The 21928-nt window shown below is 38.0% G+C and overlaps 1 protein-coding gene across 1 annotated transcript; it reads right to left on the bottom strand.

Annotated features, from left to right (window-relative positions):
• Positions 1 to 1167: 1167 nt before the first annotated feature.
• Positions 1168 to 6458, bottom strand: LOC117163753 (cytochrome P450 6k1-like). The gene is made up of 6 exons (XM_033346396.2): positions 6299 to 6458; positions 4820 to 5345; positions 4249 to 4620; positions 3749 to 3933; positions 3347 to 3635; positions 1168 to 1593 (listed from the first exon to the last, which is right to left on the bottom strand). The coding sequence occupies exons 2-6, from the start codon at positions 5340 to 5342 to the stop codon at positions 1415 to 1417; spliced, it is 1548 nt and encodes a 515-aa protein (XP_033202287.1). The 5' UTR covers positions 5343 to 5345; positions 6299 to 6458; the 3' UTR covers positions 1168 to 1414.
• Positions 6459 to 21928: the final 15470 nt, after the last annotated feature.

Genomic DNA, 21928 nt, shown 5'->3' with positions numbered 1-21928 from the left:
TTATTTCAATTCAGTTATTAGTATAATATATACTAGTTGTCTGTTGATCACGAGGAGCATTGTTCCTTTTTTGCGATACGGGACATATAGACTCCGTACATAAAATCGTCACATTTCTGGATCGCGTAGGATTTTTCACTGCACTATGTTGGTTTATCCTGCAAAGATTCAATCTGTTTATTTTATTGGATATATACATTTCTTATAATGCGAGTAACGAGAATATTAACTTGGTAACAGTCATCCATTCGGTAATATATGCCACAGTAGAACTCCATTTGACTAATAATCATAAATTGCATCAATTTGTCTGATAATAGATTATATTGAACTGTACCTAATTAATATGTCTAGTAGATAACGCCGTGCAGTGTATGATTAAATATTTTTTCACATTCGATCAATTTCTTCTCAACTAGTTGTGAACAAAGTAGATGGACTTCTGTTAGATTGTATTCCGTTTTCAAATTTACCAGTCATCCTCTGTAATTCTAACTTATCTCAGCGTGTGACCGATAATGTTTAATTTTGCCATATGTATTTAATTACGGATGGTACATATCGGTCTTTTCACACCGTCGCGCTAAAGCAGAAAGCTTTCTTTTGTGACAAAAGTTTGGATTGTGAAAGTGTCAGTAAGCTATAATTACACGCAGATATTTTTTATCATTTCGCAGCATAACCTAGGGCAAAGCTATCTAAAGTGCGTATCCTAAACATACACTATACCCTCTATTATAATCAACGACTTTATGGACAATTGAAGAAACGTTGTCACTAAAATATTATAAAGCGCAATCTGCAATGATTCAGTATTATTCTGCTGCATCATGATATAAAGTGTAATAATCAAATCAGTCATATTTTGCGAATAAATTTTAAAATTATAGGTCAATTGATAATTGTATAATCAACTATGATCAGTAATTGTAATAGAAATTGTGGAAATTTTTAATTACAACGTTATCCGATGTCTTTCGTAAATTAATTAGTGGTTATGCACTGGTCATGTGGCGGCCTATGGGCCGATTATTTTGGTTTGTAAGTGAAAATAACTGAATTAATCAAATACATGTACGTGACAACGTAAGTGAAAGAGAACTCTATTTGCTCTGCATGCAATATGCTTCCTTCCCATCACAATACAAAAAATCTACAGAAACAGGATTTCGGATTATTTAATATTATTTAATACTAAATCAGTTTCGTTATTTTCACATATTTGAAATCACAATTTTCAAGTATTTAGGATTACGATTTTAAATTATGTTTGACATCTAAATATTCATTTCTCCCGAGAATGAAATCGCTATGACATTCGTTGAGCTTCGCCAATAGTAAAATATATATAAATTATCACAAGCAAAGCAGAAGATTGGAATGCATAACGCGATTCATGAAGCTTTAGCTTCGTTTAACCAGCAGCAGTGGTACTCTTTGTAATGTTGAGATATAATCCTCCTGAAGCTGTCGTGGTGAGTGCTTTAGGATCTAGAACCACCGGAGTTTTGGTTTTTTCACAAGGCGAAACTTCGTAGTCCTTCAATACTTGTATGACTCCAAGTTTGGATTGCATGAGTCCCAATCGCATACCTGAAACGAGGAGTGAAAGAGAGAAATTATTAAGAGTAAGATTAAAAGTGACAGCCAGCAGAATGTTCAAAGATGCAAGTTGGTACTCGTATCTTTCTTATAATGCCTGTAACACGAGTAGAAACATAGTAACAGTCATCTATTTGGGAGTGTATGCCACAGTAGAATTCCATTTGTCTAATAATCATAAACTGTATCAATTTATCTGATCGCAGAATGTGGTAAACTGTATCCAATTATTATGTCTAGTGGATAATGCAGTATAATGTGTTATTAAATATTTATTCACGTTCAGTCAGTTCCTTCTCAAGTAGTTGTAAGCAAAGGAGATAAACTTCCCTTACATTGTATTCTCCCGTTTTCAAATTTTCTAGTCATCCTCTATAATTGCAACTCACCTCAGCATATAACCGGTGATGTTTAATTTTACCGTATGCACGTTCTCGAGTCAAAAGAGATTTGAAAGCAAAGAGGTGCAGATTCCTTAATACATAGGTTCGTATATAATAATGCACCTTTTATAATTGTTTAATACATGTTTTCTATATGTACGTGCAAATTTTCTACATTATTTGTAAGAGAATGAATTTTTAATTAAGTATGATACGAACGAGTCTTTTCATATCGTGGTATCAAAACAGAAAGTTATTTTTTCTGATGAGTATTTGGTTTATTATCCCAAATTACGCACAAAGAAATTATCTAGTATATTCTCGCATGTCATCGAGTATACGTGTCTAAAGTAATTTCATCATCCATCTACTATCAAATATTACAAACCTCGACCTTTTGCATAACTGAATAATTACAAACTGCAATATATCGGTATTATTCCCTTGCATAATGATAAAAAGTGTAGTAATAAAAGCAGTCATATTTTACGAATAAATTTTACAAGGTACAAGTCAACAGATAATTTTGTAATCAATTATAATTAAAGTACCTGACATTAGTAAGATTAAATCATTAAAATCATTAAAAAGTCAGGAATCTTAATTTGTATCAAAAATTATGGAAATATCCAATTACAATGTTTTCCAACATATATGAATATATCACAAATACATATTCACAAATTGCATTCATAGATATGATATTCGAAATTTAACATTCAATATGCTAATTTCCAACAACTGCATATGCGAAAATGTCTTCGGCGCAAAAACTTCTATCTTATCTGTGCAAAAATATCATATGCCAATAAGTATATTCTACATGATAAACAACTATTACACAAAAGAGATACATATGTGTACTAAAAGATATGCATAATGTAGACGTCAAATCCAGCCTTGTTTCCTAGAATATCATCTTTCATTCAATAGGCAATGAACCAACAAGTCATTCAAACATTCTAATGTTTGAAAGTGTAAAGATTGCACGTGCGAAGTGTACGTGTAAAGATCGTTCACAAGTGGAATGAAAGATATTTATAACTATATAATTATCTACTGATAAAAGTCATAAAGTCACGTGACTACCGTAAAATGTGCTAGTTGTAAATAAGATCTCTACACATTGCGTTTACGTTTTTACGTACTACGTAAAAGAATAAATACCTTATCGTTAATAATATGGGAACTGTTTAAAAAAAACGAATGCTGATCACATTTATGTACCTATGTCCTAAATGTATAAGTTTCTACATATATATGTATTTCATTTCGATTCATTTAACACTATTTTCATACTTATGCCATCGATAGTTCTAACGTTAATGATATTGGAAAATATTGCGGAAAATTTTACTAACCAATGCAGATGTGGGGCCCCTCACCAAAGGGAAAGTAGACGAAATTTGGCCTGGCATTTTTGGCTTCCTCGGTAAATCGGAGTGGATCGTATTTTTCCGGATTTGGAAAATACCGCGGATCGTAGTGCGAACCCATCATCGAAATGAATATCGGGGTACCTTTCTCTACCACCAGATCGGAATTAGGCATCTTGTAATCGGCAAGAGTGACTCGATCCAAGAATGCTAGAGGTGGATATTTACGAAGAGTTTCCGAAATAACCATATCGAGATATGGTAACGTCATAACCTGTGAAAAAATGATATTTACCATTATGATTACAATTACGTTATAACATTCCTCACATGCTATTCATTTTTCTCTCACGTGTTTCTAAGTTAATATCTTTGTAGTTGCCGTACCATATCGTATGTGATTTTGCCATCAGTTTTCGCCAGAGCATCGCGAATCTCTGCCCTAAGTGTCTTCTGTACATCTGGGTTCATTGCAAGTTCGTGCAGTGTGAAAGACATGGTAGTAGAAGATGTTTCGAAGCCACCAGTAAAAAATATGGCTGCTTGTGATACTAAATCGTCACCCTCGAATTCTGAAACATGCAAATTAATCATACGCAAAAATTCAGCAAAACGATCTAATATATTTAGTACAATTGGAAATTAACTTGAAAGGAAATTAGCAAATATAGATATCTGGGCGTAATTCTCAATTTGTAACATGAATATAATTATAATTGGAAGAAGTAGTCGCGTTATTTTTCGTCTGTTTCACTTGGGGATTCACGAAATAAGGATATGAATGAAATCGTGATTCATAGAGCATGTTGTTCGAAATTTCTGATTTTTGATGATAAATAAATAATTTCATTAATAGAAATTAGTAAAATATTGCAGCAAATACATACTGTAATCCTTCAGACTTTCGTCGTTCCTGTATTTCTCCCTCATCTCGATCAGCAAATCGATGAGATCATTCCTCTTTTGACCCGAACTGACTCGTTGTTCAATCACATCCCAGAAAAGAGATCGGAGGAAGTTAGTCGCTTTTTTTCCAAAGAACTTCGGTTTAAGGTACTTGACTAATCCAGGAAAAAAGAATATAGTAAGGAATTCCATGTTACGATACAAATCATAATCGAAGATCTTCCTGCCATATTCACGAAACGGTGCTTTTGGGTTCTCCAACGAATCTACTTTTAAGCCAAACGCAGTGCTACCGATCATATCGGTGGTGAAATTCGCGCAAATATCCTTGAACTCGATTATTTTTCCTTCGCCTGAAACAGATATCAGATTTCTTATCGTGTGTCTGGCGCTATTGTGTTTTTAATCAATACACAATAATTGTAAAATTTGAAGTCCACCGCACCATAGAGCATTGACTTTTAATTTTGTTAAACATTTCTATTAAACAAGAATTATTGTTTTAAAAATATATATTGAACTAACAACAGTTTCTCATGAAATGCGGCTTACCCTCCAAATGCAACGAATCGAGATGCTTTCCAAGATCGTCAGCGACTACCAACATTAACTCGAACATTTTCTTCAACTTGCCCGAGGTAAAAATCGGTGTTAATTTTGTTCTGAGAGATTTCCATTCTGGATTTTTCATCATGAACACATTTGCATATCCAAGACGATCATTTTTCTCATCTGCAGTCGCGTATCTATCAGCGAAATAGTTGAAGTCCCTCACTAGGACGTGCTTCACGAGTTCTGGATCGCGAACTAAGAGGTAAGGTTTGTCGAAGATGTAGAATCCCAAGAAAGGTAAACCTTCGCCGTAATTGTATAGGTCTCTGACAAATTCTGAGGCTGATGTTCTTGACAGAATACAGTCCATGAAGTTGCCTACGAAGGGCGTGGGTGCAAGCTCTTTCACGCCTCGTTTCGACCAGTAGTTGAATTTCCGAGTCACGAACAGATAAGCGCAAACCATTAGGGACGATAGGATGAGGATGCCATCCAGTCCCCAGTATGGCGTTAACAAAGCCATCTTCTATGAATCCGACAGATAAAAGACATGTTGTTAGTGTCAAAAAATAATACTCGTATTTATTAATCGTTTATGAACTACAGATTTTCATGCATTCATGGGAAGTTGAAAAGCATGAAAGTGTATGAAATGCACAGAATATATAAATATCTCAAGTATAGCACTCGCTGTAATATTCTATTTAATATGTGCGAAAGAAATCTTTGTTTACGTTTAATTTCGTTCTTACAGATAGGAAATTGTATACATATCTGCAGGTCTGTTAGTATATGATTAATCTAATATGTTGTTAGTCTCTGGTTTAATAAGATCATTGATGGAAATCCTTTTGAAATCTTCCGCTCTTTTATTTAGGAATTTTGAAAATTATTGGAGTTACGACAAAATTTATTTTATCAACTATTAATGTATTATGGTCACGTTTTTTCTGATGTTTTTATCAAAGAGACATAATACACTGGTATAATCCTGCTATTTCCCTGAACGCAATTATCTATTTATTCGATCAGTTAATAACTTCTTGGGATGTTGAATAAACACAGCGTTAGAAAAGACATAATTTATTCAAATGGAGGCATATTTACATGGTAAATGTAAATTATTTTTTCAAGAAGAATCATTTCAGTGTAAGTCTAATGATTGTATCCTCGATTGATCTGTATGATCGTTCGGATTTGGTGCAATCTGCTTTCTTTTCCACGTATATGCCTATTACTAAACAATCAAATTTCAGTGTAATTAAGAAAATATTGTTCGATTAAACTGAGTAAATTATTCAGGAAAGAAAGGAAAAGGTAAGAAATTACAGTATACATAACATCATGAATCAGAGTTGCGTTACATTTGAATTTAATTTACAAAAAAAAAAAGAACGAAAATTGTCAGTAAATAATAGAAAATTAGAACAAATAGTTTAATTCTGCCGTATATTTTACAGTGAAGTATACAGTACGTACCACTCTCAAACGAATACTTCAGTTGTCACAAGCACTATAATGTAATAGCAGGTATCCAATTCACATTGCCGCGAAAGGAGAAAATCTGTCCGCAGTTTGCAATCTATGTTGATAAAATGATCTTTGTATAGTCGGCTGTCACAGTATATATGCAAAATCTGCATGCTCCCCTTCCTAAGAAATTTATTGTTGAATCATCTATTGCTGACATAATGCAATTAACAAACACTTTAATTTCCGTAGTAAGATCTTTAGATAAAAGTAAGAACTTTAATAGCTAAGCGGAAAGTTCGAGCCGAGAGCTTGTAAACGGATTGAAATATTCTGCGTGATTGTAAATCTGTCAAAACACTACGAGACCCCACGACATTTTTCTTCGCGAATCCTCAAACAATGGCTGTTTGGCCTTATTATACTAGTACATATAAAGCTATATACACTGATGATGCACGTACATCGTGGTTGAGGGTAATGCAAACAGTATTTTAATAGTATCAGATCTTGGATATTCATTTTAAATGGATTAGAGTATATAATATATAATATGATATAATAATAATATACAAATAATAAAAATAATAATAATATAAAAATATATAATCAACTATAAAGTATAGTAAAATAACTAATATAAAACTTATGAAACGATAGACGAAGCGATAATCTCGTAATGACCTGTTGTCTTATGACCTCTTATGTTATTTTATATCATTTTATGTCATGACGTGTTTTAGAGCTTTGTGAAATAATCGAAGATTTATTGGATTTATGATGAACGAGTAGAAACTAAGTTGTATAGCGGGAAAAAGAAAATTAACTACTAGATCATACTGTCGCGGCATAATTCAAGGTTAGATTATTTTCCTTCCCTTGAATTAAAGAGTTTAATTAATTCTGTTTTTTATTTGTTGATAGAATGAAGAACGGATGACAAATACCGATTAAAGAGATACATTAGCGATAGAGTTATTTTTAAAAAAATACGTTGATAAATATCAGAGTCTCCTTTGTTCAATATTAAAGCTATATCTTCTTGCTCAACTTCTAACGTAAAATCTGTTTTGCTTAATATTATACAATGTCTTACGGAAGAAAAAAGAGAAGCAAGTTTATATAATCACAAAGTCTATTTATCACGTTATATAACAAATTAATGAATATATAAATGGAAAACTATGTTTAATTTCACATATGCATAGAGCTTAATATTGTGACTTTTGCGACTGTTTTATTCATTAACGGATGTCGACGTTAGCAAAATTATTATGTACATGTCATGTTCATTTGAATAATGACTAGTTACGTTTCTTGTACTTGAAATTGTAAAAGTATAAATTAAGTTTTCGTGTGTAAATTTAGAGGTCACTTGGACGTACACGTGTTTATCGTAATATCATCGTAATATCGTAATTAGGATTGATATAATGTATATATTAATAATAAAAGAAAATAATAGATAAAAACTATCATGAAATTTCATTTACTTCATTTAATTCGTAGTCACGATTAAACTACAAATGTTTATGCAAAGTTATATTTTCAAATGTTCTACTTCTTAAAAGTTATGACGTCTACTTAATTTATATGTGTTATCAATTAAATTTTGTAATCTTGTTATGTAAGATTATTATCAATCAAAACAAAATTTAATACAGTGGAAGCTCGATTGTCGGAACACTGATTGATAGATCGAACGATTACCAAAATATCGATTAATGGAAAATTTGGAGATCATTTTTAGAGAGTTATTTTCAAAAAATTTGGAAAGGAGAATGGAAAATGAAAGACATTTTAATAATTTTATTCGAAAGATTTGGCTCTTCAATGAAGATAAAGTCAGCCAATTATCTGAGAAGATGGATCCAAACAATATGCATCATAATAATTAGACAAACGTGATCAAGAGCCATCTCTGATTAATTAGCAGAGTAAAATAACAATCAGGATTATAATTTTTAAAGAATTTTTAATAAATAAAATCCGTATTACCAATCTCGAATAATACATACTACATGTCTGTCGTACAATACTTAAAAGTATTCGTAAAATCTGCAATGACAATTTTCTGGCTAAATATACAAACATACTTAAAACTTAATTAAAAACCTAACTTAGGAGTTACCGGAAATTTCAGGCGTTTCTACGATCGGCTGTTCATCCAACAGAAAATTACACAGCACGCTAAGAACATAAATACCAACTTGTTAATTAACTCGTCTTTGACTAGCAAGTTTCATTACCTGTTAAAACTCAGAACGTTTCCACGACCAAATGCTTGTTCGACAGAAAACTGTAGTTCAGTGCGAAGAATAGGGGCATAGCCTGTAGTACGATGATCGGGTCAAACGGAAATATTACGGGCATAGCCCGTAGTACGATGATCAGGCTAAACGTAAATATTACGGGCATAGCCGGTAGTAGATGATCGGACCGAACGTAAATCGTAGGTTAAGAGGTTAATAGATCTGTTAATTGCTTATCTTAGAATGGTCTTTAAAACTAATTTCATATGATACGAAAGATTTCGACGAAATATTACCAAATGTCTTTGATAACATGTCTAAAAAGAAAAGAAGATTCATGTTTTGTTTCATTTGAAGTCAGACTCTATCTTTAATATCTTCGTTAGAAAATTATTTGAAGTCTAAAAATTGAACGTTCGTCGAGATCTTAATGTTGATTTCGTCGATTCATCGTCGATACCTCAATTACGAAATTATTCTAAACGTAAGATCGCAAATTAGCCAAAATTTTAACAATTACTTTGTTTCGTTTGAGGTTTTGCAGCGTAGTTACTACGGTACGTGATCGTTTTAATCAACGATAAAAGAGTCTCGAGCCAGAAATTATACAAGATTTTCTCAACTCGCTAAGAACCTCGATCGTTTCCACGATCGACCGTTCGACTCGAGGGAGAAATTGGTGCAAAACGCCTGAAACCACGGCAAGTTGACACGCGCATGGTAGAAAATAATTACGGCGTTCTTCGATGGCGACTTCGTTCCTCGAACGAAGTTTCCATCCTCTACCATCGTCTTACAATTTCTCGACAAACTGCGTATATCGTTTGCCAGCCGTGACTCGTCGTGACTCGGAAATTACTGTTCGTGATACGTTTGAAAATCGGCATGTATATACACGCGTGCAACAATCTCTGTACGACACGCTCGCGATTTCTGTTCGACGGCCAAACCTCTCATTACGCTACCCCGTGTGTGGCGTGGCGTGCATCGTACAGGGAAAATCTTAGCACGCATATCTGCTTGGTCGTTGGAGTAAAAACGAGGGTATCGTACAGTTTCAGCCTTTGACGTGGGAAACGACCTCACTAGCAACATAGTAAACAATGTTCGCAAGGGCTACGTGCACGATAACAGAGATGAAAAGCATGGGTTTGGAAAGTCGCGAGAGTAGACGATGACGATCAGATGACAGATAAAATTACTATGGATTAACGATGCGTGGAACCAAACGATCGCCGTGGACAATTTTCCTTCCGATTGATTTAAAATCGATCTGCTAAAGTTTTTAAGAGAAATTGCAAGGCGGGTTAACTCATTAAATAGTGAAATAACAGTACAAGTTGGATAGACGTAACATCGCTGGAAGACGCAATTAAAGTAAGTTACGTACAAAGTTCTCGTAAATTGAGGATTTGTCGAGCAGCAATGCGATTCACTATAAAACGACGAATTAAAAATAAAGAAAGTATTTACACTTTTACACGTGTTCAGACTTTTTTTGCACGTTGCATTTCGTTCGTCCATTTCCTTCCGCCAAGTGTGTTCACGCGACCTGTTCCGAGCAGAAATTGGCATACCTACACGCGAATCACCGGCGAACGCTCCAGGCTCTGCAACTCTTCGCTATAATAAGCTCCACAAGTGTATACATTGTACGTGAATGTGCATGGTTACGTGTAAGCATTTTCTACAGTGAGAAAACGTCGTCCTCGAGATTGTAGACGATCGTCCGGCCAATTTTCTAGACATTATTATCCAGCGACAATGATCCTTGTAATCGACGCTTGTTTTCCATCTTCGATTGGTCAATTGGACGAAAGTTTGTAAAGCGAAACGCTGACTGAATCGAACCATGGATTTCAAGTATGGATAGAAGAGCGTTGAGATAAGGATACTTTATACTTAACTACTTTAACGACTAGGAAAATGTATTAGGGAATTTCTGGATTTTTTTCTACGATACCGATAGATAAAAATTGTTGTGCACCGGTATAGGAAAAGGAAGGGAACGACAGGTACGAAAATGGTGTCGGTAACGAGATATGTTTTCAGTAGGTAAGACTCTGCGGAATTCGTTTCCTGCTTCTCCAGGTTGAATGGTTCTTTTGACAACCCATAGGTGGCGGAAAAGAATAGTTCAAGAATTTTTCAAATCGCTATCGCGCAATACCTTTTCTTTTTAGATTTTTTATTATCGAGACGAATTAATTTAAATTTGTTATTAATTTGTTTCTATTATTAAAAAAATCTTAAACAACTGCTAATTCGATACTAATGATTATTTATATGATATTTATTATGAACGAGGAGGAGGAAGAGAAGGAAGCGTTATTATCAAAAATTTGTTTAATTTTATGATACTTTTTATACTTATATCACCATTGCTATAAAAAATCGTGATTTCCGTCAATCGTGAACAATTGAAATATAAGTAACAGTGCAGCGAAACGATTTTAAATTAAAAATACATTAGAACGTACTCTTATGTAAGTATCTATTTTACTTCGAAGTAAAATCGACAATACGATTGGACTTACTGTATAAATATACATGCGAAATATTATTCTCAGTTCTAACTATGACAATTATAAAATTATTCTAATCTAATAGCTTCTATATTTGATATTCCCTGATAGCTTCAGCAAGGCACACTGTAATATCTTTATATCGTGTTATAAATGTACATTTTTTAAATACACGGAACTATATATAAATATATTATTAAGATAAAGATTTTAATATCAACTATCAGCATTACCTACTACGTCTTCTATTATCGTTAATATCAAACGTTAATATCAAATTTTTAAATATTGTTAATCAACGTTAACAAAGTTTATCCTTTCATCAAAAGCTTCCCTAAATGAAAAATTCCCAAAACTTGCACAACTTTTCGTTCAAACCGTTCGAATAGAAAGTGAACGCAGAAACCATTTCTTTATCTTTTCATCCTAGCCGAAACCGTTTCCCGAATAAGCGTTTCTCGAATCCTTTTTTCCCTGTGGAGCGGGCCCGAAGTAGGAGGCGCGGATTACACGGTATCGCAGTCCGGTCGTCTCATGAATTAGGCATCGGACAAGTTAATGAAAGTTTTCCCGGGCCATTACGCCTAATAATAGAGCAGACCGCCGCTGTCTTCTTCGGAGCCGACGATGGAAGCCCCGAAACCGCGTGCGCGTATATCCACAAGACGCGCACGGCGATGAACAGAGACGGAGCGAAATAAAATTGCTAACTTAAATAACTCGCGGTTGATTATAATTTTCGACGGTGCTCGGGCCTCAGCACAAATACTTTACGACCGTACTCGGCATACGGAATAAGGTGATACACGTAAATTATAGTTATTTCGCGTCTGGCCCTATTACGCGCGCGTGTAATAGGCGCGACCGATGTGTGTAATTATTATGGTAAACTTTACCGCTGGCGATCGGCCTATCGCGCCTCGCTTTCGCGCTTTCTCGTCCGGTTACGCGTCACATCGTAGATACACTACCGGCTCGTAAATATATGGACATCCTGCATACTTTTGTTATACAGTTTTTAATCGTCGAATTAAGGCCACTTTAGATTTTCGATATTTTTCATTGTTCTAGCAAGATCGAAAGGCGCGACAGAATTCTGAGAAGAAAGTTTATTATACAGTGGCTCGTGCATGCGATGCGTCTGTATAGAGTCAGATATTTTCATTGCTCTAAACACATCGATACTGAACAGATCCATTTAAAAGCCACTTATTCTAGCGTTCGCGCAGGATCAGCTTTCATCCAGTTTCAATTATATCGCTTTTTTATTTATACCAATTAACATTAACCGTGTATGGTTATCCCGACGAAGATCAGGGAAGTCAAAGTTGGAGTAAAGAGTTTCGTTTGAAGTATGTTTTATGTATTTTCGACAGACGTGTCCAAATATCTCTACTTGTGAACAACGGTGTATGTGCGACTGGTATCGCGCTCGTCGGTTCCTCGCTCTACTAAAATTTGCATGATTCCGGCATAAATAACTATCACTGTGGAAACGACGATCCAACAGCGTAATTTTTGCATCGGTGGACACGTATACCGGTACAAGCAGACGATCGTTTTGCAAATTCGCGCGACCACGCGTGTGATCGGAATTGATGGCCGCGCTCGTTCGTGAAATTGTTTTCGCGCAGTCTCCTCTGCTGCGTTGCGGAGAACACGAAACGTGCCATCTCGACACACGCGTCGTCCGACGTGCCATTGGAAAAATGGGTCCGCGAGCGAGAAAGTGATTGATAGTTTGTCGAATGTCGAGGGAGGAAAATGATACACCGTGTTAGTTGAAATTGTTATGCGGGTCGCGTTCTATAAATTGAATGTCGCGCGCGAAATTTAAGTTGTTCGAGCAAATATTTAACATGTAATTCTATAAATCCAGCCAAAGATAGAGAGACAAACACTGCTGTTACGATCAGTAAGCACCTCGATAAAATTAGCAATAAACAATTTCGTCGCGCGTACAATTTCTCTATCGTCCATGAACTCTTCGAAATGTCTCTTTTCGTCGAAGATACGTCCACGATCAAGCACTTTTGTATCAAAGCTGATATGCTTATACTGTCTGTGGATTAGCACAGCGTATGCGTTATGCGTCATGTTTAATGCATAATGTTCCGTCGTGTGCGTCGAGGGCGTAGAAAATTGAATCGGAATTCGGATCGATACGCGACAGGAGCTCAGAAAGTTCACTTATCTTCTATCTGGACACGACGGTGGTCCATTGCATTGGATAGAAACGAACGATTCGTTCGATCGATCGGATTTACTCGGTTTTCGGACGTTCGTCTCGTAAAAGGTCAATTCGTACAGGAAATATCATTCCGTGTGAGATTTTTAATAAAAATTCGACGAGACTTGTGGAGCGTCCCAATATCAATGAAACGTTCCTTCCCTTTTAAATCACATTGTATATCTTTACTCACAGATCTTTTGTATCTCGCTTTAAATAACAACGCCATTAATAACATCGTAATCTCTGATTTTGTCGCAGGGAACACAGAATGTTCGAAAAATATCCGTTAACTTACAAGTGAAAAGGGAGCATTGTTATCGAGCTAAATTCGAGACGAGGTTCGTTTGTTCGTGCGGTCACGGAAAGAACGTCTGTGATGTATCAGGTAGAGGCACGAAGTTTCCACGGCAACTAGATTTTCCTGTAGACGAGGGCGGCCACGCGGATTGGCCGGGCCATTTCGCAGGAAACGGCACCAGGAAAGACGAAACCGGAAGCGGTGAGCTGCGAATGCGGAATCCGCTCGAAATTGCCGCTAGCTCACTCGTCTGCACGCCAGACGGAATTTCCGCTAGGAAGTTTGCTCGTTTTTCAAGGCCGAGTGGAAAGAAACGCGAAGATCGTGCCCAATTTCCAGTCGTAAAGATTTACCAAAATTATACAACGTTTCCTCCCTTTGGGTCGCTTTCCTTGTCGTTAATGCGTCAAAACAAATTTGGACACGTTGCTTTGCACGGTTTCTTACGACGTTTCCTCGCATCGAGTTACTTCGTATAAAATAGAAGACAAATTCCATCCATCGAGACACTTTGAACTGAGCGTTCTGGCTTGAAATTTTAACATTTCACAAATATCTAAATATGGTGTATACAGTATATGCAGTCAAGTACATAAACTACCGATCGATTTTAGATTTTAAGGGTGACCTTATATTCCTTTAATAGAAACCTACAGTTTTTCTTTGATACCATCTAACACTGACCTTTATCCTTTGAAACACTAACAATAAGTGCCACGTGGATCACCATTGACCCATATTATCTACTGGAAGTAGAACTTTCGATCAACCAGTGTCACAGCAACCGAGTAAACTCCATCGTTTCACGCTGTCGACAAAAACGAATAACTCTTTAAATTCCACTATGGTGCAAAATCTATCATAAACTAATGTCAAAAATATTAAACATTCTTCGATAGTCCATCTCTAAAATTCCCACGTAACTTTACATCGATCAAAAAATGAAAAGCTGCACCACGACAGAATTGTTTTCGAACCGAGTGTAACGAAATTGAACAGGACGAAAAATATCAATGTGCCGAGCGACCGTTGGGAAAGTACACGAGGTCTAAGTCTCGAGAAACCGCGACAGGCCGCCTGGCACGATTTAGTGCGCGTTTCTATTGCGCGCGAAACGCACGATGGCACGCAACATGTACGCAATTTCTCATTGTCCGACTGCGACCTGGCCCGTTGCCTCCTTCTCTCCTCTTCTCTTTCTTTTTCTCCTTCCCTTCTCGGCCAAATTCTTTTTATCACCCCGTATCTCTCTTCAAACTGTGTTGGTCATTGTACGAAGGGGTTCGCGAAGCCCTGGTTCCCCGAGACCCTTTCGAAGTCGAGGGTCCTCCGATGGATTTATGACAGAAAATACAAGCGATAAAACGGTGCTATAACACAGTGGCAAAAATACGACCGTTCAGAAATTATACGGAAAATGAGACCGGCCACCGGCCATCGTTCGAATTAAATGGCGTGTCTCAACGTTTAAATAGTTTCTATCTTCTCTTTTCTTCTTCAAATACCTTAAATCTCTGCGATGTTTACACAGTGCATAATCAATGTGTATTCCGTACATCGTATCGTGTAGTGTCCTTCGAGGAAGATGGAAAATTATCGTAGCGAAATCATTTCTAATCTTAATTGCTTACTGCAAAGTCTCACGAAATCCACCATTCACGACCACGTTTCCTACGAAATAAATATCTCTTTCGCTCGAATACGCAACCAACCGAAGGCCCACCACGTGGTGAATCATCACCGGTCGCGCGAAAATTCGTCCCATGCAAATCGCCATCGATTCAGGTCCGCGCGTGGATCCTTTCCTTTTCTTCCTTCTATCGCGCTCCTCCGCAGGTAAGGGTCGCGTAAAGACGGTCGGTGAATTTATAACGTAAAATACACGCAATAAAATCGAGGCTACCGACCTCGAGGAACACCAATACTCACGCAATAAAACTGACCCGATGGCGTAAGTACTTCCGTAACCCTGTTTTTGGAACAGTGCCTGCTCGTCCTTTAACCCATCGCCACGATTTAAATATTATCTTGTAAAGGGGATGGGTTTAATACATTTATAATTGTACACGGGAGTGTTAGGGCGGGGCCGGGTCATTGGTCGGACATCAGTGACCCTTCCGGATGACCTCCAGAAGGGTCATCGTCCACCGCGTCTTGTATCCATTTTTTTTTCCTTTTTTGGAGCAACGGGGGGGACCTCGATCACTTCACTTGGAAACTACCGAGTCGATCGAGCGAAATTTAGGGCACGGGCCTTACCGGTTTCTCGGTTTCTGCCCCTCCTTGCGGAGACGCCGGGCCAAGGGGCTGCTTCTTCGGGGTGGTCATCGGGAAACGTGTCAAACGGACCGACACCGGCGTTCTCGTGTTATTAGGGATTATTCTGCATGACCGGCGTCGATGATGAACTTTTTCCTTTCGACGTTTACGTGAAACGTACTTTCTTTTTTTCTTTAAAGATTTATTTGACTCAGACTACTTTTAGTGGGAGCGCGTGTAAGTTAGAAAAATGTTACCGTAGTTTGGCAAGTAAATGGATAAATGCGAATATTCGTCGATTATTTCGAATCTCATAGGAGGAAAAGATCTCTCGAGTAATGAAGCGACGTATAAGGAATATTAATATCATCGAGCTTCGATACGTATCGAAATATGTTATACATAGTTATTTAGAACAAAAGCGATATAACGACAACAAACAATTACGTACAATCACGTTTTCGTTTTAACGAATATCTCCTTTTTACAAAAGACCTATTTTGGCTCTTCTCGGATTTCCATTCGAAGCAACGCAACACGTTTGAATCTCACTCCTTTCCAGCCAGCGTTCCACAGTTATTTCCACTGTACCATCCATTACCATATCGATGATCGCATTTCCAAATTACTACACATCCTGACATGGTTCAGCCAAAACGGCAGGTGAATACGACACGTAGACACTGAACGTCACAGGAATATCATCCCTCGAAACCACAGACGAAACGTCTCGAATTTCATGGACGCGAAGTCTACGTCCGAACGTCAGAAACGAACGTCGACTAGGACATTCTCTAACGAACGTTTTTACGGGACATTTAAGGCCGCTGGCTGGAAGTACGGTCGTAGAAAATGTTTCATGAGAAATGTATTCGTGCCACGAGGTTCTGCCCTGCTCTTCGTACTCCTCCTATCTTCGTCCCGGGCATTCGCACGCGTTGGAAACAGTCCAAGCGTTTTAATTTCGGAAGACGTTGCAATATAACGGTTCCTAGCGAAATTGAAACGCAACCCCTACGTCGCCAGCCCTCGCCGCTGGCCGTTCTCGGCCTTCGCCTCTCGTACACGCCACGACGGACCCTTTCTAATTGTTTGGGAGGCCAACGACGCCGCGCCGCTGCCATGCCTCTCGCGTATCGCATACATTACGCATGAATTTCGCCTCTGTCCGTTCCTCCTTCTGCGGGACATCGGCCGTGTCAGACCCCGAGTTATTAGCATCCCCTCTGCGAACACCCTTCGCTACTATAGCCGTCCGCTTCCTCGACTTCTACTTCGTCGAATTCGGCCTGCCCTCTCTTCGTAATTTATTCGATCGGTTTCTTCCTTTTTCTCATCCTTTGGGGATTTTCTTTTATTTTTGAAGAGATGGACGTCGTTACGAAAGCGGAAAATGTCGGTTTCGTAGGTTAGAAAATGGCAAGATCAAAGTTACAGAGGGGGTTACAGAAGGAAACGATACTTTGGTCTATTCCGAAGATAGCACGTTATACGATTTCTTCAACGGTCAAATAACATTTACATGTTCTAACGGAAGATTCTCTACAAGAAGACGATCATAGGTTTGTTTTCAGCGAGATTGAATGGTTGACCGTTAATCGTATAGTGAATTGGCCTACTGAATAAAAATCACAAAATCACACAACCTGACGAAGAATTAATGTATCGTTCTATCTATCTGTAAGAAACAAACGATGAAAAAGTTTCGTGAAAAAGAAACGACGAATATCGTACGAATAACGATCGTAACCATGAAACTGAGGAAACTGCAAGATAATACGTTTTTAAGTTAGATTCAAGAATGAAGGATGCGGAGTCGCATGTGTCGCGCGCGAATTTTGGCCGTTCTTCCGGCTGGCCAGCGGGTGCAACGCACACGGCTTATATTATTAGTGTCCTCCGTGTACCCCTGGCCGGTGCCATTACGCTCGTCCACCTTGGTCCTCGTGCATTGTTCTTCTAATTTATGCCAAGGTGGGTCTAGCCGCCGGTATTCCATCTCTGTTCGCCTTCTCCTTCCCGTGTCCCCCGTCGCGTCCGTTTCCATTTCTATTTCACTCGTACGGTGCACCGTGAATTATGGAGTCCGCGCCACTAAATCTTCGAGGCTAATTGAATTATTGCTCGAATCTCGGCAATACGGTGCTCGGTCTTCGAAGAGGAAAAAAAAAGGAAAAGGTAAAGAAAAAATCCTACGTATTTTTATGCCTTTTATTTTCTTTCCGTCCAATCATCCACTGGGAATAACCTTGTTTTTTCAGTCTTACGTATACGATCTTTTTACAAGCATATCGAAAGATTTTCGAGAATTTCTTTCGTGATGAATATACGGTGAGAACGAGAAGCAAAGCTGTTTCGTTAATTTGTGGTTATACAGAAGAACTAATGAGTTTTTGTTTATTTTCGAGATAGTTTTGTGAAGTGGATATATTATAATTGGAAGAAGTTATATAAAATGAAAAGAATAATATTTCGAGATTGTGCAAAGTTCAAATAAATTATTCAGCATTTCGAGAGCTACACAGGTTATTAGCCTTTTCGAAAATCATGGATACAAGTGGACTGGTTTTACAAGTCGAAAGGTTTATAAAGTCAAGCTTTCAAGAGTTTTTTTTTTTTTTAGATCGAACAAATCTCAAATCTTTTTATAGAGCCGACGCAACGTGAATGATAATTGCCAGCCATTTTTTCGACGATTTTTGTAATAATTTATAATCCGCTGTTTCGATATAAACGTGAAACACAATTGATTTATTTAATGATGAGATATCAAATTAATAAATCTCGAGGAGAATATTGTTAAACTCTCAGATTGAATGAAAAAAGCTGATTTTCATAAAATTTTCAATATTTCCAAATTTATTTTAGTCGAGAGAAATTAAAATATCAAAGAAATAAAGTACTGTAGGCTTTAAGGATTCGAAATGCGTGCGTCTCGGTCGAACAATTGCTCCAATCGATGCGGACGATTTACAAAATTATACGATACCCGAGAATCTAAGTACAACGAGAGAAACAGAATTTCCAGGGTACACGGTCGAACACCATAAACGAAATGAAATATTATCCTAATAATACGAAACAACAGAACGATGAGTCGTTGGATAATTATCAGGAAAGAAGAGCATGAAATTCTTGGTAAATGATGGGCTCCGAATTTTCAAAATCACAGGAAAAGACCGACTTCCACGAACGCGTGTGATTTATAAGCAGAGCCGGAGGATATTCGTCGCGAGCAGGCATGAATAATGCGACGATGACACGCCGGTATTAATATGATAATTCGTTTTATTCGAGAGACACCCGCTCCCACGATTTCCACGTCGGCGATCGGTGGATTTCAGACGGACGAAAAGACCGTCGGCACCTATTAAAAGGCAATAATAATGACAACAGCCAAAAAGAAAAAAAAAAAGAAAAAAGTAGAGGCAAAAGAGATACACAGAAGAAATGAAAGAGGAATCTGGACGTAGACCGATTAATTCTTAAAAATGTTTATTTCCCACTGTCGTTCGCGAATCCGTACATTGTAATTACGACGTAATAACTCGTTGCCAGACAAACTCGAAAGCGGAATCGTTAATCTGTCTTTCCAAGAATTCGCCAGTCTAGGGAATCTTTCCTTGAGAACTGACGAAACGTTCACATGTGTTCGCGTTAATATCGTCGTTCGATACCAGCGGCGTCTGGTATAGCTTCAAATGTTCTGGAAATAATTTAGCAACAAGAGAAACTGTCGGATCGAGTTATGTAACTTTTCTGCTCTATTTATCTGATCAACTGCGAATTCTAAAAGCGGTTTATAAACTGATGTATGTTCAATGAAGTATCGACAAGTTTCAAGAAAGATACACGTTGCGGTATAGTTTCTTGACAAACGTTTATGCGTGTAACCCACGAAGTAGGATCGCGTTAAAAGGAATCATACCTTCGACCACCTGCTCCCAGTAGGTCGGAATAATTAGGTCAGTCATACAGCGATAGTTGGACCAATGGCGTTCGTTCTTCGGAGAAAAAAAACCATGCAGGCAGAAGTCCTCGTCCAGTGAATCGCAAGAAGGGAACGAAAGTGCCGGCAAAGTGGGGGTATTGAATCGGAGTCGAATCCTTGGACGATCTAGGAGGACACTTCAGAACACCGGGATACTACGAAATTCGACATGACAATGGTTCTAGGCCGTTGGCCAGATTCACAGAGGCCCGTTGATACAGATTTGAATATTAATTTAGGATCGTCCACGGGACGAGTAAGAATACTGTCCCCGGTCAGCTGCAGGTACGAAAGAAGGATCGCCTTCGGTATCCGTTGCATTCTGTTAATAAAGAGCCATCACCTTTGCTTGATTTGTAGATCAGATATTATTTAACGAGCGTTCTAACGGGCACTTAAACTTTCTTCTCCTTTGTCGGTTGTTCAAACGGTTTGATCGTATCGAAAATTTCAAAGGAATTTATTGTACTATAACTAAATTGCTGTTACAGAGTTCTCTACTATGAAACTACTATGGACAATATCGACTAACTGCAATTACGCATTTTAAAGTCTTTTGTGACTCGAAGCAATTATATTCTAAAACTGTCATCCCTATAAGCGTCTCCGACAAGTCAAACATCGTTGACGCTCATAAACTGCTCGACTTATGCGAGTTCCTTTATTGACGTTCCACATGGTCCATATTATTCGCAAATCCGTCACGTGATCTCCTTGGAATCCCCGAAATTTCCACGCTGCTCGGTCGCGGTTGCTGCCATTTGAACCCACGACGATATATCTCATCTAAAAGGACACGATCCTGGCTGTAAAAAAAAAAAAAGCAGCTGAAAAAGGAGCACGAAAAACCAAAACGAAAAAAGAATTTTCTCGTAGTAATGAAAAAAAAAAACTGATATAAAAAGCTTCTTTACGCGAGTAAATATCCCCGTCGTTGGCTCTATTTATGGTCAAATTGCGGACAAATGACCGCGTCTCTATATACCGTGCCGATTTTAGAAAGTCGAAGAAAAGAAAGAAAAGCAGATATCGAAAGAGAGTAAAAAGAAATAAAAAAGCTGTCGTTCCCCAAGTCAGGTTACGAGTTTCGTGAAAACGGGCTCACGGATAGACGGTGAAACGTCGTGGAGCGCAGTGGCGAATAGAAAACGGCACGCAGACGTATTGTCCCCGCGACGAGTGGAATCGTGAAATACGATCGGCTTTTAGTAAAATGAGACCAAAATATAGGGTGTCGGGCCCGTCTGTCTCTCGCCCCTCGCTCGCGCTCTTGTTCCTGTTACCGTGTTTCCACTCTGCTCCTGCAGGACAATGCGGAACAGCCCGTGAAATGACCATGCCGATTCGCCTTTTCTGGAAATCCACCGTAATACGAAGGAAAAACGATCGTCTCGATTCGTGATCGCGATCGAGCTTTCGTCTCTATTTCTCCCTATTGCAACGTCTGGTCTGTCCAGCTCTGAGTTTACAATACGTTTACCAGAATACGTGTCTTGGTGAGTTGGTTCTCGTAGCCCTGTTTCTAACCTGCTTCGCGTGCGGCCTCGTGATTTTGATTTCTGTATTCCTGGCGTGAAGTGGCGTTTCACCGACGTAGCACCGAGGCGAATCGCATCACGTCCCTCTTGAATGTCCTGCGAGATCTTCCTCCGCGATTCCCCGGTTGGTATAAACGAGATCGAAACCTTTTCCTGGGACCAGCCTCTCGTACCTTGTATTCTATCATTTCTCGATTCGATATGGAACGAAGGAGATGTATTGTAATAAGGTATAACGCTACGATAGAACATTTTCGTAACAGCGAAAATGTGAAAGTCGTTGAGTTATCCAAGCGAATATTGATATATCACGGAACATGTGTAATAACCATTTCGTTATTAAAGGGATTTTAGCATAGATATTAGTCAGATTACGAGACGTTGTAAAATTGCAAAAAGTAGAACTATATACGCTAAGAGCGTCGTTATCAATTGATCAGAAGACAAAATCTCGATAATTCGGGTGAAAGGAGCTCGATGCACCGTCGAGAATCTGTTTAAGAGGTAAATTGATGGTCGAGATGCGTACCAATGAATGGGTCT

The sequence above is a fragment of the Bombus vancouverensis genome, chromosome 10 (genome assembly GCF_051014615.1).
Source record: "Bombus vancouverensis nearcticus chromosome 10, iyBomVanc1_principal, whole genome shotgun sequence".
Lineage (NCBI taxonomy): Eukaryota > Metazoa > Arthropoda > Insecta > Hymenoptera > Apidae > Bombus > Bombus vancouverensis.
Note: the sequence above shows the minus strand (reverse complement) of the source record. Positions and strands in the feature narration are given on the sequence as shown.

Excerpts from the sequence above, each read along its gene's own strand:
- LOC117163753 (XM_033346396.2), bottom strand. The coding sequence starts at position 5,342 with ATGGCTTTGTTAACGCCATACTGGGGACTGGATGGCATCCTCATCCTA. Across the intron at positions 4,621-4,819 it reads CGATTCGTTGCATTTGGAGG|GCGAAGGAAAAATAATCGAG; the intron begins GTAAGCCGCATT and ends TATCTGTTTCAG. Across the intron at positions 1,594-3,346 it reads GGGGCCCCACATCTGCATTG|GTATGCGATTGGGACTCATG; the intron begins GTTAGTAAAATT and ends TCCTCGTTTCAG.